Raw genomic sequence first — 16,373 nt, 5'->3', positions numbered from 1 at the left:
AGGAGGAGGAGGAGGAGGGGGAGGGGGAGGGGGAGAGGAAGAAGTGGAAGAGGAGAAGGTGGAGGTGGAGGAGGAAGAAGAGGAGGAGGAGGAGGGGGAGGAGGAGGAGGAGGAGGAGGAGGAGGAGGAGGAGGAGGAGGAGGAGAAAGAAAAGGAGAAGGAGAAGGAGAAGGAGAAGGAGAAGGAGAAGGAGAAGGAGAAGGAGAAGGAGAAGGAGAAGGAGAAGAAGAAGAGGAGCTATTCATTTGACCAAATTCTACTCCTAACCAGATTCAGATGACACCTCCTTAGCATTAATAAAAGACTCAGTGAAGAAGTACATCTGGCGCCAGCTAGAACTTTATTCAGTGTAGAAAGAGTTAAGACCATTTTCCCCGTACTTGATGATTATTCCATTTTGTCAAATTATTTCCAGCGGCTTGAAACAAAACGAATCCTGCAGATCTTGAAGAAGAAGACGTCCACAGGTCTTAAACGTTGCCAAGCTTGGCGACCCCTGACTTAGAAAAAAAATAAATGCATGTAACCAGGTCAATTAAGAACCAAATAGCAAACCATGGTGTACTGAACTTTATTAATGTTAAACTTTTTTTTCTTTTCATTTTGAGCATTAGGCTCATGCAACCGTGTGGTTAGTTTATGGATCAGCGCATTGTGCAAACGCAGAACAAGACTGAGTTCAGCTGGCAGGCAAGTTATATAGTCTGCCACCAGTATGTGAAGCTTATAGTTGGTGTCAGGGTGTTATCAGAACCATCCACCTCCCCACTGCACATCAGTGCTCTGATGACTGCATAAAAGAGGCAGAGTGTACATCTTTGTCACCGAGTGGTGGGAAGAGTACAAAGATTTAATCATGAGAACTTTTTTTCCCAAGACCAGACCGGCAGTCAAAACTTTCCGAAGATCTTCAGGGAAAAGGTAGCAATCTTGCCCAGGATTTCAAGAAACTCAGTTAGTTATTCCTATTGATTTTTTTTTACCCTTTCCTGGATGGCAAGAAGCACAATTTAATTGAGCAATCAAAGGGACGTTTTGCTCTGCTCCTTTGCCAGGCCTGATTAATAATATTCATTTCTTTTGTGTCCTGCTGGGTTGAAACAATCCATCTCCCACAACCCAACTTCCTGGAGTAGAGGCAATTTGCATAAAAGGGAAGAACTTATGGGGGGGAGGGGGGAATGTTTCTTAGGGGCAGCTACGTTTTACCTTTCCCTAAGAAATATTTGAGTCTCCTGTCCCGTGCAGGGATAGGAAAAGAGGCATGAGAAATTCTTTGTTGGAACCTCTGAGACTGGATTAATGTGTAGGTAGTCCTTGATTTAGCAAATATTTAAGGTTCAATAACACTGAAAACAAAGTGACTTGCAGCAGGTGTTTGCCCATATGACTGTTGCAGCGTTGGAAGAAATATCCATCTGGTTCAGTTCCAAGCCAGGGGAAAGGCACTGGAGAAAAAATGGAGGCTGATTGGAGAGAGAGTCTATGTACTGATGAAGCAGAAGCGTATGGGTGGTTCTGAGCAGCTGACCACCACGAGTTGAGGATGGGGGGGTATTTATATCTTCTCTTGGGCTTTGCACTTGAGCTTCCTGTTCCTGTGCAAGAACATGTGTTCTATTGGCTGTTGTCAGACTCCCATAAGGCCACGTACAAATTCTAGGAGTTTGTCTGAGCTACGTTTGGTTGAGGTTTGGGCTGATGCAATGAAGGGGCTTGTTGGGCAATTCCTATTGTGGCTGACAGCTAACCTTATCTTTGTTCAGACTTTGGTGCAGGGAGTAATGGATTACCAAGTCTGAATTTCTTACAGCTGGCCTCAGTTTAGTATCTGCTTGGGGTGGGGGGAGCTGAGGCTCTGAGTTTCTGTCTCCATTAAGATTTTTATTTCTCTTTTAGGGGAAACGTTTTATCCTGCCTTTTTAAAATATTTATCAAAATATTTCATTCTTCTAGGAGAGGGATAGGTGCTAACTTTCTACAGCAGCACTCCAGGTCATGTGATCACCATTTGAGACCTCCCCAGCCTGCTTCCAGCAAGCAATCAATGGCAGAAACCAGATTTGCTTAACACCTATGTGATTCACTTAGCAATTTCAGTGATTTGCTCAACAAACATGAGAGGGGGAAAAATGGTCATAAAATTGGAGCAAGTTCTTTCACAACTGTCTTGCTTAGCAACAGAAATTCTGGCCCTAAGTCTGGTTGCAAACTGAGGATAAACTGAGTAGAAACTTGATTTGCAACTTTTGTTTACTTGCATTCAGGAGGAAAAAGGACATTGCGATCAATTTGAGTGTGGCTTTAAATTCCTCTCCCGACAAAGGGACAGTTGAGCAGGCTGCTTTCATGAGAATTCGTGCAAAATAACTATAGGAGAGTCGAAGGAGACTCAGACTTACACAATGATGTTGCTCACATTTGTTTTCCGAAGATGGCTTTGTTACTTGGATTGTCCTTTGTTCACAACCGTCTAAATCAAACTACTACTACTACTACTACTACTACTACTTCTTCTTCTTCTTCTTCTTCTTCTTCTTCTTCTTCTTCTTCTTCTTCTTCTTCTTCTTCTTCTTCTTCTTCTTCTTCTTCTTCTTCTTCTTCTTCTTCTTCTTCTTCTCCTCCTCCTCCTCCTCCTCCTCCTCCTCCTCCTCCTCCTCCTCCTCCTCCTCCTCCTCCTCCCCCTCCTCCTCCCCCTCCTCTTTTTAAAGGCTTCAGGGATTATTTGTGCCCTAAAAATCAGTACACTCTTCATTAAGCTCAGAAACAAGAATGTGATTTTAAAGAGAACTACTGGTTAGCTTTCCCTGCCAGATTTCACAGGTTGTCTTGGTTTTTGTTTTGTTTTGTGCAATGGGAAATTTCATCAAATGTGACGAAACTTCCAAAAAGGCAAGACAGGAGGGAGATTTAACCTGAAGTCTCCAAAGCAATCAGAGAATCTTTAAACTATGGAGAAATTCAAATAAACTCATACAGCTCTTGTAAATATATTCCTGCCCATTTGTTCAAAACGGGGGTCTTCAACCTTGGTCCCTTTAAGACTTGTGGACTTCAACTCCCAGAGTCCCTCAGCCAGCTTTGCTTTGATGGCTGAGGAATTCTGGGAGTTGGTCCACAAGTCTTAAAGTGGCCAAAGTTGGAGACCCCTGGAATAGAAGACTTGGAAGGGACCTTGGAGGTCTTCTAGTCGAGCCCCCTGCCCAAGCAGGATAACTTATACCATTTCAGACAAGTGACTGTCCAGTCTCTTCTTAAAAACCTCCGGTGATGAAGCAGTCACAACTTTTGAAGGCAAGCTGTTCCACTGGTTAGTTATTCTCACTGTTATGGTAGGAAGTTTCTCCTTAATTCCAGGTTTCTTCTTTCTTTGATTAGTTTCCAACCATTGTTTCTTGTCCTGCCCTCTGGTGCTTTGGAGAATAATTTGTCCCCCTCTTCTTTATTTCAACCCCTCAAATACTGAAATACTACTATTATGTCACCCCTAATTCTGCTTTTCTTTAGATTAAGCCAAACCCAGTTCCTGCAGCCATTTTTCACATGTTTGTGTCTCCAGGCCTTTGGTCATCTTACTTGCTCTTCTCTGAACTTTTTCCAAAGTCTCAACATCTTTTTTTTTGGTAGATTTCTTCACTTTCACACCATTGTTCTTTGGGACACCTACAGTGTTAACTTACAATACTTACGGGACCGCCTGCTGTTACCACATGCCTCCCACCGACCCGTACGCTCTCACAGACAAGCAATGTCGGCTGGCGGCCCCCAGGGGAAGGTCCTTCTCTGTGGGGGCTCCCACACTCTGGAACGAGCTTCCCCCGGGTTTACACCAAATACCTGACCTTCGGACATTCCGTCGCGAACTGAAGACACATCTTTTCATTCACGCGGGGCTGGCTTGAATTGAATTTTATTAATTTTAAATTTTTATTAATTAATTTTAAATGGGGTTTTTTAGTTTATTGTATATTTTTACTTCTCAGGCTAATTTTAAAATAAGTTTTTTAATTACATTTTAAATTGTACATTGTATTATCTGTTTTATTTTTGCCTGTACACTGCCCTGAGCCCTTCGGGAGAAGGGCGGTATAAAAATCAAATCAAATCAAATCAAATAAAATAAATAGTCATTCCTAGATGATTTTCTGCAAAACTGGAAAAAAAAAAGGAAGTCCTATAAATCCATTGAGTTTCATTATCTTCCCACCTTCTCCCAGGGAACAGGATGAAAGTTAGGGTTAGTTTCCCCCCCCTCATTTCTCCCAGAAAAAGCCACAGTGGCAAATGCTTTTCTGCCTTTTTATTTTTAAACCCTCAAATGCCACTTGTCATCCTTTGCTTTGTTTTTCTCTTGTTGCCATGGCATCGCAAGCGGAGCGGTTTGTTACGATGGTGCACTCATAGTGTGCGTGTTCATGTGTGTGCAGTCGTACAGATAAATATATATATAAAAGGACTTTTGAGTTGTTTGAGTTTGGTGCGAGGAGGACCAATTCTGTGCTTGTCATTGTTGCTCTTGCAGCAAGTTGCAAAAGACAACGAGGTCTCGCAGATTGAAAAGGAAAAGAGATAGAAACCGCAGCAATGGAGCTGTTTTGAGCTTAGCTTGTCATGAAAAGCAATGAACAACCAACTCAGGTCCTACAGCAGAAGTGTCGAAAGAAATGGATTCAATGTGGGGGGAAAATAACGACACACCACTTAGTGTATCTTTTTTTGTTGTTGTTGTTATACAATTTTTTTAAAATTTTCTTTTAAGACAAAACACATATACATGATAGCATTTTCAATCCCAATATTGTGTGTCGGCGGGGTGATTACCAATCTCTTGTGCCTTTACAATTTACAAATATCCTTAAATTTATCTAAATTTGTATCGGCGCCATCTTGTATCCAGAACTTTAAATTAACCAATGGCTATAACCTTTATTTTTCTCATTCCATAAGCATATCTGCTAATAAATATTTTATCCGATAACATCATTAATTCTGTCGTTCTACACCATTCATTTTAATATTTCAGTTAATAGTATTCTTTCTCCAATCTTTACTAACATATCTTTCCTTCTAGCCATTGATAAAATATATCCCATATCTTATAATATTAGTTTTCTTCCTGTTCTCTTGTTTCAAATGTCAATTTACTTAGTGTATCTTTTTGATGGATCTCTCTTGGAAAAAGTCAGTCTGAGGCTGACTTTTGTTTCTTTGGTGGGCTACGATATGAAGCAGAGAGAAGGTGCTGTTTATGGGTTCCTTCAAGTACCTGGTCCTCCCCATTATTTTTATTACAGATTCACAGTGGTGGAAGGGACCTTTTAGGCCATCTAGTCCAACCCCCCTCCCCCCAAGCAGATACTACACCATTTTTGACAGATGGCAGCCCAGTCTCTTCTTGAAAGTTTCCTAATATACCATATTTTTTGGAGTATAAGACGCTCTGGAGTATAAGACCCACCTTAGTTTTTGGAGAGGAAAACAAGAAAAAATAATTCTGCCTCTGCCTACCAGCATCCATCGGTATTCATCTGGCTAGCGTCTTTGCAGCAAGCCTGGTCAGCTTTAGCATGTTATTGCAGCCTGATTCAGCACGAGCAGCTGACTGGCGGTTCGATCAGACTCCTGGAATATCACCAATCAGCTGTTCCAGGCTGTGGGGATCGCCATAGACCATCGCCGCCTCCACGCGTCACGTTTTTGGCCTCCGCGCGTCACATTTTTAGCTTCCGCATGTCATGTTTTCGGCCTGTGCATGCTCTTGTTTTAGACCCGTTTCAAGCTGCGGAGATCACCACAGCATTTCACCACAGATCACGACCTCTGCGCATTGCATTTTCGGCCTCTGTGTATCATGTTTTTGGCCTCCACACACTCCGTTTTTAGCTTCCATGCATTGCATTTTTAGCTGGTTCCAGGCGGCAGGGATCACCGTAGCACATTGATGATAATCCCTGCAGCCTGGAATGAGTCTAAAGTGGAGCATGCAGAGGCTGAAAACCCGACGCACAGAGGCCGAAAATGGTTGAAGGGTGGGGACCGGTGGGTGCGCAGGGCTTCAGCAACATTCGGTGTATAAGATGCACAGCAATTTTCACCCACTTTTTTTTGTGGGGGGGGGAGTGCCTCTTATACTTCGAAAATTGCAGTAATATTTAAGCCTTTTAAGGCACAAGGCTAGAAATTGGGAGATCGTGAATTGTAATCCTACCTTCGGCACAAAACCAACTGGGTGACTTTGGGCCAAATCATCAGGAGACTGAGAGTTCTAATCCTGCCTTATCCATTAAAGACGGTTGGTGACTTTGGGCCAATTTGTTAAGTGAGTTTTGTTATAAGTTCAGGACTATCTGGATAGGTAGCGAGTGAGTGAGGGAGAGAGAGAGAGAGAAAAGATAGAGATAGATAGATAGATAGATAGATAGATAGATAGATAGATAGAAGATAGATAGATAGATAGATAGATAGATAGATAGATAGATAGATAGATAGATGGAAGAGGGTAATAGAAAGAAAGAGAGGATGTGTGCCAGTAGTGGGATTCAAAATGTTTACTACCAGTTTTATGGGCATGGCTTGGTGGGCGTGGCATGGCTTGGTGGGCGTGGTAATGTCTTGGTGGGCATGGCAGGGGAAGGATACTGCAAAATCCCCATTTCCTCCCAATCAGCAGGGACTTGGGAGGCAGAGAATAGATGGGGGGGGGGGCCAGTTAGAATTTTTACTACCGGTTCTCCGAACTACTCAAAATTTCCACTACTGGTTCTCCAGAATCGGTCAGAACCTGCTGAAATCCATCTCGGGTATGTGTGTGTGAGAGAGAAAGAGACAGAGAGAGAGAAGATAGAAATAGAGATATAGAGAGGTGTGTGTGTGTGTGAGAGAGAGAGAGAGAAAGCAAGAGATGATAGAAATAGAGATATAGGGGTGAGAGAGAGAGAGAGAGATGATAGAAATAGAGAGAGAGAAGTGGTATGTATGTGTGTATGAGAGAGGGGTGTGTGTGTATGTGTGTGAGAGAGAGAGATGATAGAAATAGAGAAAGAGAAGTAGTATATATGTGTGTGTGTGTGTGAGAGAGAGAGAGTGTGTGTGTTTATGTGTGTGTGTGAGAGATTATGTAGTGTGCTCCTTGCCAAATAGCTGCCCTGGACAAGCCCCCGTTGAAAAGAGTGAGTCATGCAAGCTTGAATCACAATTAAGTGATTCTGTGTGTAACTTCTTGAAAAGGTTGCTGTGCTCCTTTTCAATATGGGAGATGTAGACTTGGTTCATTGGCTTTCGCAATCCGGCTTGCAGACCATTAACTCCGTTGTATTGGGTGACATCTATCTAATATTCCATTATCCATCTGTGTATAACTCCAAACTCAGTTTACATTTCAGCCAGAAACCCCTATTCCTAAAAATAATTGAATATTGTGAACAAAATGCAGGCTTCTTCTTGGGCCTCCTGGATGTTGCCTCCTACCGTTGGTCTTTTCACATAAACCTTTCTATTGAGTTACACAGGCTGTTAAATACGAAGCGTGCTTGAAACCTTAAAAATATATGAGGTAATATATTTTTGCTCTCCAAATGAGGCTTTTCAACCTCTGCTTAAGAATGTACGTACAAGATTTGAATTCAAAGCCATGTAGACCAGTAGTGGGTTTCAGGTTTTTTTTACTATCGGTTCTTGGGGTGTGGCTTGGTGGGGCGTGGCATGGCCTGGTGAGTGTGGCTTGGTGGATGTGGTATGGCAGGGGAAACATACTGTAAAATCTCCATTTCTTCCCAATCAGCTGGGATTTGGGAGGCAGAGAATAGATGGGGACAAGACCAGTCAGTATTTTTATTACCGGTTCTCCGAACTACTCAAAATTTCTGCTACCAGTTCTCCAGAACTGGTCAGAACCTGCTGAAACCCACCTCTGATGTAGACAATCCCCAAAAAAATGAGTCGAATCAATGACACGTGTATCAAGAATCACAACGTGCATCGATGACACACAACAAAGGGGAAAATGACACAGTGCTATAATTTATGGATGCATATTTCTGTCTGCTGCTTCCTGTTTGAATCTAGGTTGCTTACAATGCATTAAAAGTGTGAATAGGCAATTTTTTTGCATTTGCAGAAATGCCCAATGGCATCTTGAATTTGAAAGGAAAAACGTCAAGCTTTGCAGGGGGATGGATTGGTGTGCTGACATTGTGGGCTCTTGGGCTGTATTGATATATTATTGTTGTGTCTGCGCCCCCCGAGCCGGGCCCCCTGCCAGAAAGTGACTTGGAAAGTGAGGGGGAAGGGCCATCAGGATTTACCTCTGGAGCACCGGCTTCCCTGGCTCAGCTCCAGGAGCCAGAGGCAGGCCAGGTGAAGGAGATAACGAGGCCTCTGTCCCCTGACTCTTCCCCCCCAGGCCACACCTCCAGACCCGGCTGATGGCAATCAGGCCTGGCTGGACCCTAGGTTTTGTAGGCAGGAGAGGCGGGAACAACAGAAGCAGGGGTGGGGCAGGCCTAGGAAGTGCTGGGTCATGGAGCCACACCCCACAGGATATAAAAGCAGCAAGGGCTGCTATACCTCTTCGTAGCAATCAACTCAACTGCTTAACTAGAGCTGAAGTACTGTTTGTTCCTGGTTGACTCATTAAGAGAGATAACAGAGGCCCTTGGCAGACACTCGCTAGTTTGCTGCCAGAGCTGATAGTGCCGGCTAATTAAGTCATCGCTCGGACTGAGGCGAGGGGAACAGAACAATTATCTATGTCAGGGATGTCAAACTAAAGGTCCATGGGCTGGATCTGGCCTGCAGCATGCTTGGATCTGGCCCACAGGGCCACCCTGGAAAGGACTGGCCCACGAGGCCTCTGCCAGTGAAAACGGAGCTCGGTGCAGCCACTCCCCAGGCTCCATTTTTGCTGGCAGAGGGCTATCAAAACAAACTCAAAACAAAACAAAAGGAGAAAGGTTTCCCCTTTTGCATTTGTGCATGCAAGGAGAGACAGAAAAGGAGAAAGGGAAAGAGGAAAGACAAAAGAGAAGAATGGAAGATGGGAAGAGAGCAAGGAAGGAAAAAGAAGGAAAGAGGGGAAGGAAGAAGAAAAGAGAATAAAGAGGGAAGGAAAAAGAAGAGAAGGAAGGAAGGAAGGAAGGAAGGAAAGAAGGAAGGAAGGAAGGAGATTATAATGAGAGTGAGGGAGGGTCGGAGGCAGTGGTGAGAGGCAGCCAGTTCGCATCTATTCGGGAGAACCGGTTGTTAACTTTCTAAGCAGTTCGGAGAACCCGTTGTTGGAAGAAATCTCCTTTTGTTTTTTTCCACTTTACAGGGCTAATCCTGTAAGGAAGGCAGGAAGGAAACATTCTGGTGGTGTTTCTAGCCTAATCTTTATTGCCCTGTTTACAGAAACTGCCTTTCGGGTAAACCCTTCTTACAGTGTAACAGCTAAGGCGAAGCACCCATCGATGTGAGTGCCGTTGAGTTGACCACGCCCACAGTCACATGACCACCGAGCCACGGCTACCCAGCTGATCATTAGGGCAGAAAACCGGTTGTTAAATTATTTCAATCCCATCACTGGTCGGAGGGAAGTTGTACCTTACTTGGCCACCAAAGGTACCCCTGATACGAATGACGTCGAGCTGGCCATGCCCGCCATAGCCACACCCACCATGGCCACACCCACCGTGCTCCCCTCTGAGGTCAAACACAACCCTGATGCGGCCCTCAATGAAATCGACTTTGACACCCCTGCTCTACGTGTTTGGATTTAAAGCAGAAAACTACCGATAAATACAATAACAGATGGTTAAAAGGAGGATTTAAAGTATAACATTTGGGCTAACTTGTTGACTGTGGATTTTTTTCTCTTTCTCTTTTCTTCTGCATAAGCTTTATGATAGATTCTCTCATCTGGAATTCTTCTTTATTTAATATAATTTTTTTTTTTTGTCAAACAACAGTGAGAAAGCTTATAATTATTTGTTATGTAAAGGGAGGAGAACCTACTAGGGTTTTTTAAAAAAAAAATATTTCAGCACCCGGATATTTTTGACATTGGTTGGTTTTGTTTTGTTTTGTTTTTCTCTTTATGTCTCCTTTCTTTTGGACAAGTATTCCTCGACTTATGACAGTTTGTTTAGTGGCCGTTCGAAGTTACGACAGCGCTGAAAAAGGTGACTTAATGACTGTCTTCCTCACTTATGACTATTGCAACATCCATATAGTTACGCCAACTCAGTAAGCTCAAACTGCCCAAGGAGCTGCTGATCCAATTCTACAGAGGAATTATTGAGTCTGTCATTTGCACCTCTATAACTGTCTGGTTCGGTTCTGCAACCCAACAAGAAAAACACAGACTTCAGAGGATAATTAGAACTGCAGAAAAAATAATTGCTACCAACCTGCCTTCCATTGAGGACCTGTATACTGCACGAATCAAGAAGAGGGCTGTGAAAATATTTGCAGATCCCTCGCATCCTGGACATAAACTGTTTCAACTCCTACCCTCAAAACGACGCTATAGAGCACTGCACACCAGAACAACTAGACACAAGAACAGTTTTTTCCCGAAGGCCATCACTCTGCTAAACAAATAATTCCCTCAACACTGTCAGACTATTTACTGAATCTGCACTACTATTAATCGTTTCATAGTTCCCATCACCAATCTCTTTCCACTTATGACTGTATGACTATAACTTGTTGCTGGCAATCCTTATGATTTATATTGATATATTGATCATCAATTGTGTTGTAAATGTTGTACCTTGATGAACGTATCTTTTCTTTTATGTACACTAAGAGCATATGCACCAAGACAAATTCCTTGTGTGTCCAATCACACTTGGCCAATAAAAAATTCTATTCTATTCTATTCTATAACACAATTCTTCAGTCTTATCACCAACCCTGGTCTCATTAGGCAAACAACCACATTACTAACTTAACAGTGGCAGGGATTCACATTAACAAATATGGTCAGAAATGTCATAAAATTTGGGACAAAAATCACTGAAGAAATATCTCACTTAGCAACATAAATTCTGGACCCAATTGTGGTCCTAAGTTGAGGACTACGTGTATATCAGGGGAGGAAAACCTATTATTATTATTTATTATTATATACTTTATTCATTAAACGTGAAACTCAGTCAACTGAACATTCAAAAAGGCATCACAAATACCATTGACTGGTGCTAATGGTTGATATGGGTTGCTGCCAGCATCCTAAGTATCAACCAAGTACCTTCTTAAGATGTACGATGTTCCGAGTAGCGCAGTTTTTTGCAGTTCTGCTGGTGTCATTGCAGGAAGCTGCAATTTGTTGATGTATCTTATAAAGTTCTTGGATATGGTACCAAGTGTCCCGATGACAATGGGCATCGGTGTTACATGTTTCATCCATAGCCGTGTAGTTTTGATGGCCAGGTCACAATATTTCGTGATTTTTTTTTTTTTTTTGCAGTTCTTTTTCTTCGACTCTGGCATCTCCTGGTACCACGATGTCAGTAAATTGTATGTTTCGGTTTTTGACAACTGTGATATTTGGTGTGTTGTGTTTCAAATGACAATCTGTCTGTATTTGAAAGTCCCACACGATTGTCACCTTCTCATTTTCTATATAACTTTTTCCACTTTATGTTCCCATGACTTTTTGGATACAGGCAAGTCGTATTTTTTTACATAGTGACCAGTGGATTAATTTAGGCAACTCGGTCGTGTCTAGCTTTGTAATCAGTTCGTGCGATTTTGCTGCATTCACATATTAAATGTGAAACAGTTTCGACTTGGTTGTTGCAAAGTCGGCAGTTTAGACTGTTGAGGGATTTTTGTATCGTCGCTTTCATGGAATTAGTTTGTAGTGCTTGTTCTTGAGCTGTGGTGATGATGATGATGATGATGATGATGATGATGATGAACAACCATCATCACCCATATAATTTCGACATGGGAGGGGTCTCTGTTTTTCTTTCTTTTATACACAAAAAAACCCTTTTTTCTATGGTTAGTGCTGGATGTTAGTCTATCTGTTTGTGTGTGTGTGTGTTTATGTGTGGTTGATCCTTGTTGATGAATGAAAATAAATATATTTTTTTTAAAAATAAAACCAATATTGAGTCTAACTAAACTTGGTAATACCCGTGAAAAGCCGAGTTGGGAAGCGTTATAATGATAGTCTAAGTAATTGGCTGGATTTAATGTTGTAGTCAATGCAATATATAGGTTAATGATTAGTGGCTGGAAAATGTCTTCACAGCGTTCTGTGGAAGTGATTGCCACTTCTGCTTACGCATCGTTTGGGGATTGTGACATACAACCCACAAGGTTCAATGAAATTTCTCCCTGAGGTACGTGGGTGGAACTGTGAGCTGGAGCTAATTTGAGTGTATAGCATGGAAACATTTCAGTGTTTGAGGAAGTCAGAGCTAATTGAAAATAGGTGAAAGCAGACAAAACCTCATCCTCTTCTCTTCTCTCCTCTCCTCTCCTCTCCTCTCCTCTCCTCTCCTCTCATCGCTCCTCTCCTCTCCTCTCTTCTCTCTCTTCTCTTCTCTTCTCTCCTCTCCTCTCCTCTCCTCTCCTCTCCTCTCCTCTCCTCTCCTCGTCTCGTCTCATCTCATCCCATCCCATCCCATCCCATCCCTTCCCTTCCCTTCCCTTCCCTTCCCTTCCCTTCCCTTCCCTTCCCTTCCCTTCCCTGCCCTTCCCTATTCTATTCTATTCTATTCTATTCTATTCTATTCTATTCTATTCTATTCTATTCCATTCCATTCCATTCCATTCCATTCCATCTCTTTATTCTATTCTATTCTATTCTATTCTATTCTATTCTATGCTGTGCTGTGCTGTGCTGTGCTGTGCTGTGCTGTGCTGTGCTGTGCTGTGCTGTGCTGTGCTGTGCTGTGCTGTGCTGTGCTGTGCTGTGCTATGCTATGCTATGCTATGCTATTCTTAATTTTTATTCTCTATATGGTCTAATCCTCATACCTCTTTGATAACAGAGTTGGGCAGGGTCCTGCAAAAGTCATCCTGTTAGACTCTCCTCCCATCAGGCACATGTGTCATACGCAACTTTGCAATATGACAAATTGTAAAAAAATCATCCGATGGCCAATTCCATGATATATAATTCATTCCATTTTACTTCGGTTTGATTTCTGTAGCCACCCATGTCAACATGTGACTCTGGGTGTTGTACACCATGACACATAAAAAAATAATTATGGGACAATTAAAGCAGTCCAGGAGAGCTTTTTATCAGGTCCGCCTGATCCGCCAGTTGCGCCCCTTCCTTGACCGGGATGCCCTATGCACGGTCACTCACGCTCTTGTTACCTCCCGCCTGGATTATTGCAATGCTCTCTACATGGGGCTCCCCTTGAAGAGCACCCAGAGGCTCCAGTTAGTTCAGAATGCAGCTGCACGGGTGATAGAGGGAGCCACACGTCACTCCCATGTAACACCACTCCTGCGCAGACTGCACTGGCTGCCTGTGGTCTCTCGGGTGCACTTTAAGGTTTTGGTTACGACCTTTAAAGCGCTCCATGGCTTAGGGCCTGGGTACTTACGGGACCGCCTTCTGCTACCCAACACCTCCCACCGACCCGTACGCTCACACAGAGAGGGGCTTCTCAGGGTGCCGTCTGCCAAGCAATGTCGGCTGGCAGCCCAGGGGAAGGTCCTTCTCTGTGGGGGCTCCTACCCTCTGGAACGAACTTCCCCCTGGATTGCATCAACTACCTGACCTTCGGACCTTTCGCTGTGAGCTGAAGACGTATTTGTTTATTCGCGCGGGACTGGCTTAGTAATTTTAAATTTTATAATTTTAAAGAGTTTAATTTTAATATTCATATTTGATATAAATTTTAGGGGATTTTTAACGGTATACTGTTTTAAATTTTTGCCAATCATAGAATAAGTTTTTTAATTCTTGTTTTTATCTGTATATTGTCATCGTTTTTATTATGGCTGTGAGCCACCCTGAGTCCTTCAGGAGAAGGGCGGTATAAAAATCCAATAAATACTAATACTAATACTAAAATATGACACCAAATAAAGCTGTTACTATGGATGTTAATACAACCAAGAAACCAAGCCATAAACATATTCAGGGTCTCAGCCCTAGACATGCAACCAAGTCCTCATAGTCTTACGAAAGGGCAATGGGTAGTCCTGGACTTATAACATTTCACTTAGTGACCATTCAAAGTTACAACGGCAGTGAACAAAGTGACTTATGACCATTTTTCACACTTACGATCGTGGCAGCATCTCCATGGTCACTTGAGCAAAATTAAAATGCTCGGCAACTGACTCGTAGTTATGATGGTTGCAGTATCCCGGGGTCATGTGATCCCCAATTGCGAAAAGTCAACAGGGAAAGCAGTTTCACTTAACAACTGTGGGAAGAAAGATCGTAAAATGGAGCAAAACTGACTTAAACATTATCTTGCTTAGCAACATAAATTTTGATCTCAATTGTGGTCGTAAGGACTAGCTGTATATAGAATGTGGCGACCAGAGTTGGCATTCAGCCGGTTCATACCGGTTCGGGCAAACCGGTAGAAGCAACTGTGGGTGGGGGTGAGCCCGCCCAGCTGCCCCCCGCGTAATACTGTCCTATTTAGCCACATTTTTAAGTTTGGATGCATGTGCGTGTGCGAGCAAATCACATGCATGGAAGGTGCAGCGGGAGCGAGTGTGCACACACGTGGCGAACTGGTGGTAAGAATTCATGAAACCCACCGCTGGCAACCACTATATCTGGATAAAATGCTGGTTTATGCTTTTTGGGATCACTGCTGCTCACATCAGAACTTCAGAATGTGGAAAAGAGAGGAAAGAGGATGGAGAGTTTAGGAACCTTTAGGAAACTTCTTTGCAGATTATGATCCCTCTCTCTTCTTAATGGCCAAAATTAAAAAGCGGTTAGAGGAGATAATACAGGAATCGATAAAGGGAGAGCCAGAACAATTCTTATTAGGGATCCCAACAGAAAATTATACAAATGATACACAATGTTTAATACTACACATATTAACAGCAGCACGTATAGCCTACGTGCAGAATTGGAAGAAGGAGAACCCACCAACAGAAGAAGATTTAATTTAAAAAATCTTAGAATGTGCAGAGATGGATAAACTCACAAAAGAAATCAAAGAGAAAGAGGATACAGAATATTATAAGGTCTGATGTAGATGGTACGAACAATTGGAAAATAGGAAAGATAAAGAAATCAAACAACAGGGTAAAATGTAGATGAAATCAAGAACGATAGATAAATAAAAATAGAATAGGAAAGAATTAAAATATGTATAAATAGTAAGAAAGGACTGCTTTGAATTGCTGATAAACAGTGATATGTATATAAATGTTGTATGTTTTGTCTGTTGTTTTAATGTGTTCAAAATAAAAAACTTTAAATTATATATATATAATCCCTCTCTCTTCCTTTCTTTTCAGATGCATCGTGGATAATCGAGTGACGCGGGTAGCCTGGCTCAACCGAAGCAGCATTCTTTATGCGGGCAACGACAAGTGGTGCTTGGACCCGCGGGTGGAACTAATTGCCAACACCAAAACCCACTATGCCATCCGGATAAATGACGTGGATGTGTACGACGAGGGACCATATACTTGCTCAGTACAGACGGACAACCACCCCAAAACCTCACGGGTCCATCTCATTGTGCAAGGTAAGGTTTTGTGGGGGAAGGTGGCTCCGGTCTGGTTCACCCTGGAGGAAGACTTCAGAAGAGGTCAAACTCCGGAACATGACCAGGAACCTTCAAATAAAGATCAAACGCACAACATTTAAGTTGTCGTGTCCCACCCCCCACTCCGATGAACGCGTCAAGGAAGTCCGTAACAAACTTGGCAACAAAGCCTCTGCAGCTTGCCAAGTGCCTTCGAGGTTTATCAGGGCAGGCAGGAGTCCAAGTTGTGACTTCAGCGATAGGGTCCAGTATCAGCAAACTCGATAAGACTTTGCTTGACTCAAGGTTGGAATGCCAAAAGCAGGTCCTTTATATAGGCTGTGGGGTGTGGCTCGATGACTCAGCATTTATCCAGGCCTGCCCCTCCCTTCCTTCTGCTGGCGTCACCTCTCAGATCTCCGGAAGCGAGGATCCTCCCACTTTGAATTGTCTTCAGCTGGATCTGCTATCTGGGAAAGGGAGGGGTCAGAAAGAGTAGGCCCGAGCAATTCCAATACCTGGCTGGCTTCCTGCTCTGAAGGTTGAGCCAAAGGAACACACACTGTATGAGTGAGATTTATCAGGCTACTCCTTTCACTCCTGGAATCTTCTCCGGGCATGGGGCCAGGGCCAGGGGCTGAAGGCATGACAGGCCGTTCATCTTCATTATCAGACTCGGAGTCTGATAACAGA

The 16,373-nt window shown here is 43.0% G+C and overlaps 1 protein-coding gene across 4 annotated transcripts in view; it reads left to right on the top strand.

The window, feature by feature from the left end:
• LOC131203860 (neurotrimin) overlaps nucleotides 1-16,373 on the top strand; it is a 449,992-nt gene that overhangs the window by 232,851 nt on the left and 200,768 nt on the right. For all 4 annotated transcript variants that reach the window (XM_058194540.1, XM_058194542.1, XM_058194541.1 and 1 more), the window contains exon 2: nucleotides 15,448-15,680. In XM_058194540.1, coding sequence (XP_058050523.1) covers nucleotides 15,448-15,680 — 233 coding nt within the window. The remainder of the gene's footprint in view (nucleotides 1-15,447; nucleotides 15,681-16,373) is intronic.

The sequence above is a fragment of the Ahaetulla prasina genome, chromosome 9 (assembly GCF_028640845.1).
Source record: "Ahaetulla prasina isolate Xishuangbanna chromosome 9, ASM2864084v1, whole genome shotgun sequence".
Lineage (NCBI taxonomy): Eukaryota > Metazoa > Chordata > Lepidosauria > Squamata > Colubridae > Ahaetulla > Ahaetulla prasina.
This window is presented reverse-complemented; position numbering and strand designations above follow the sequence as displayed.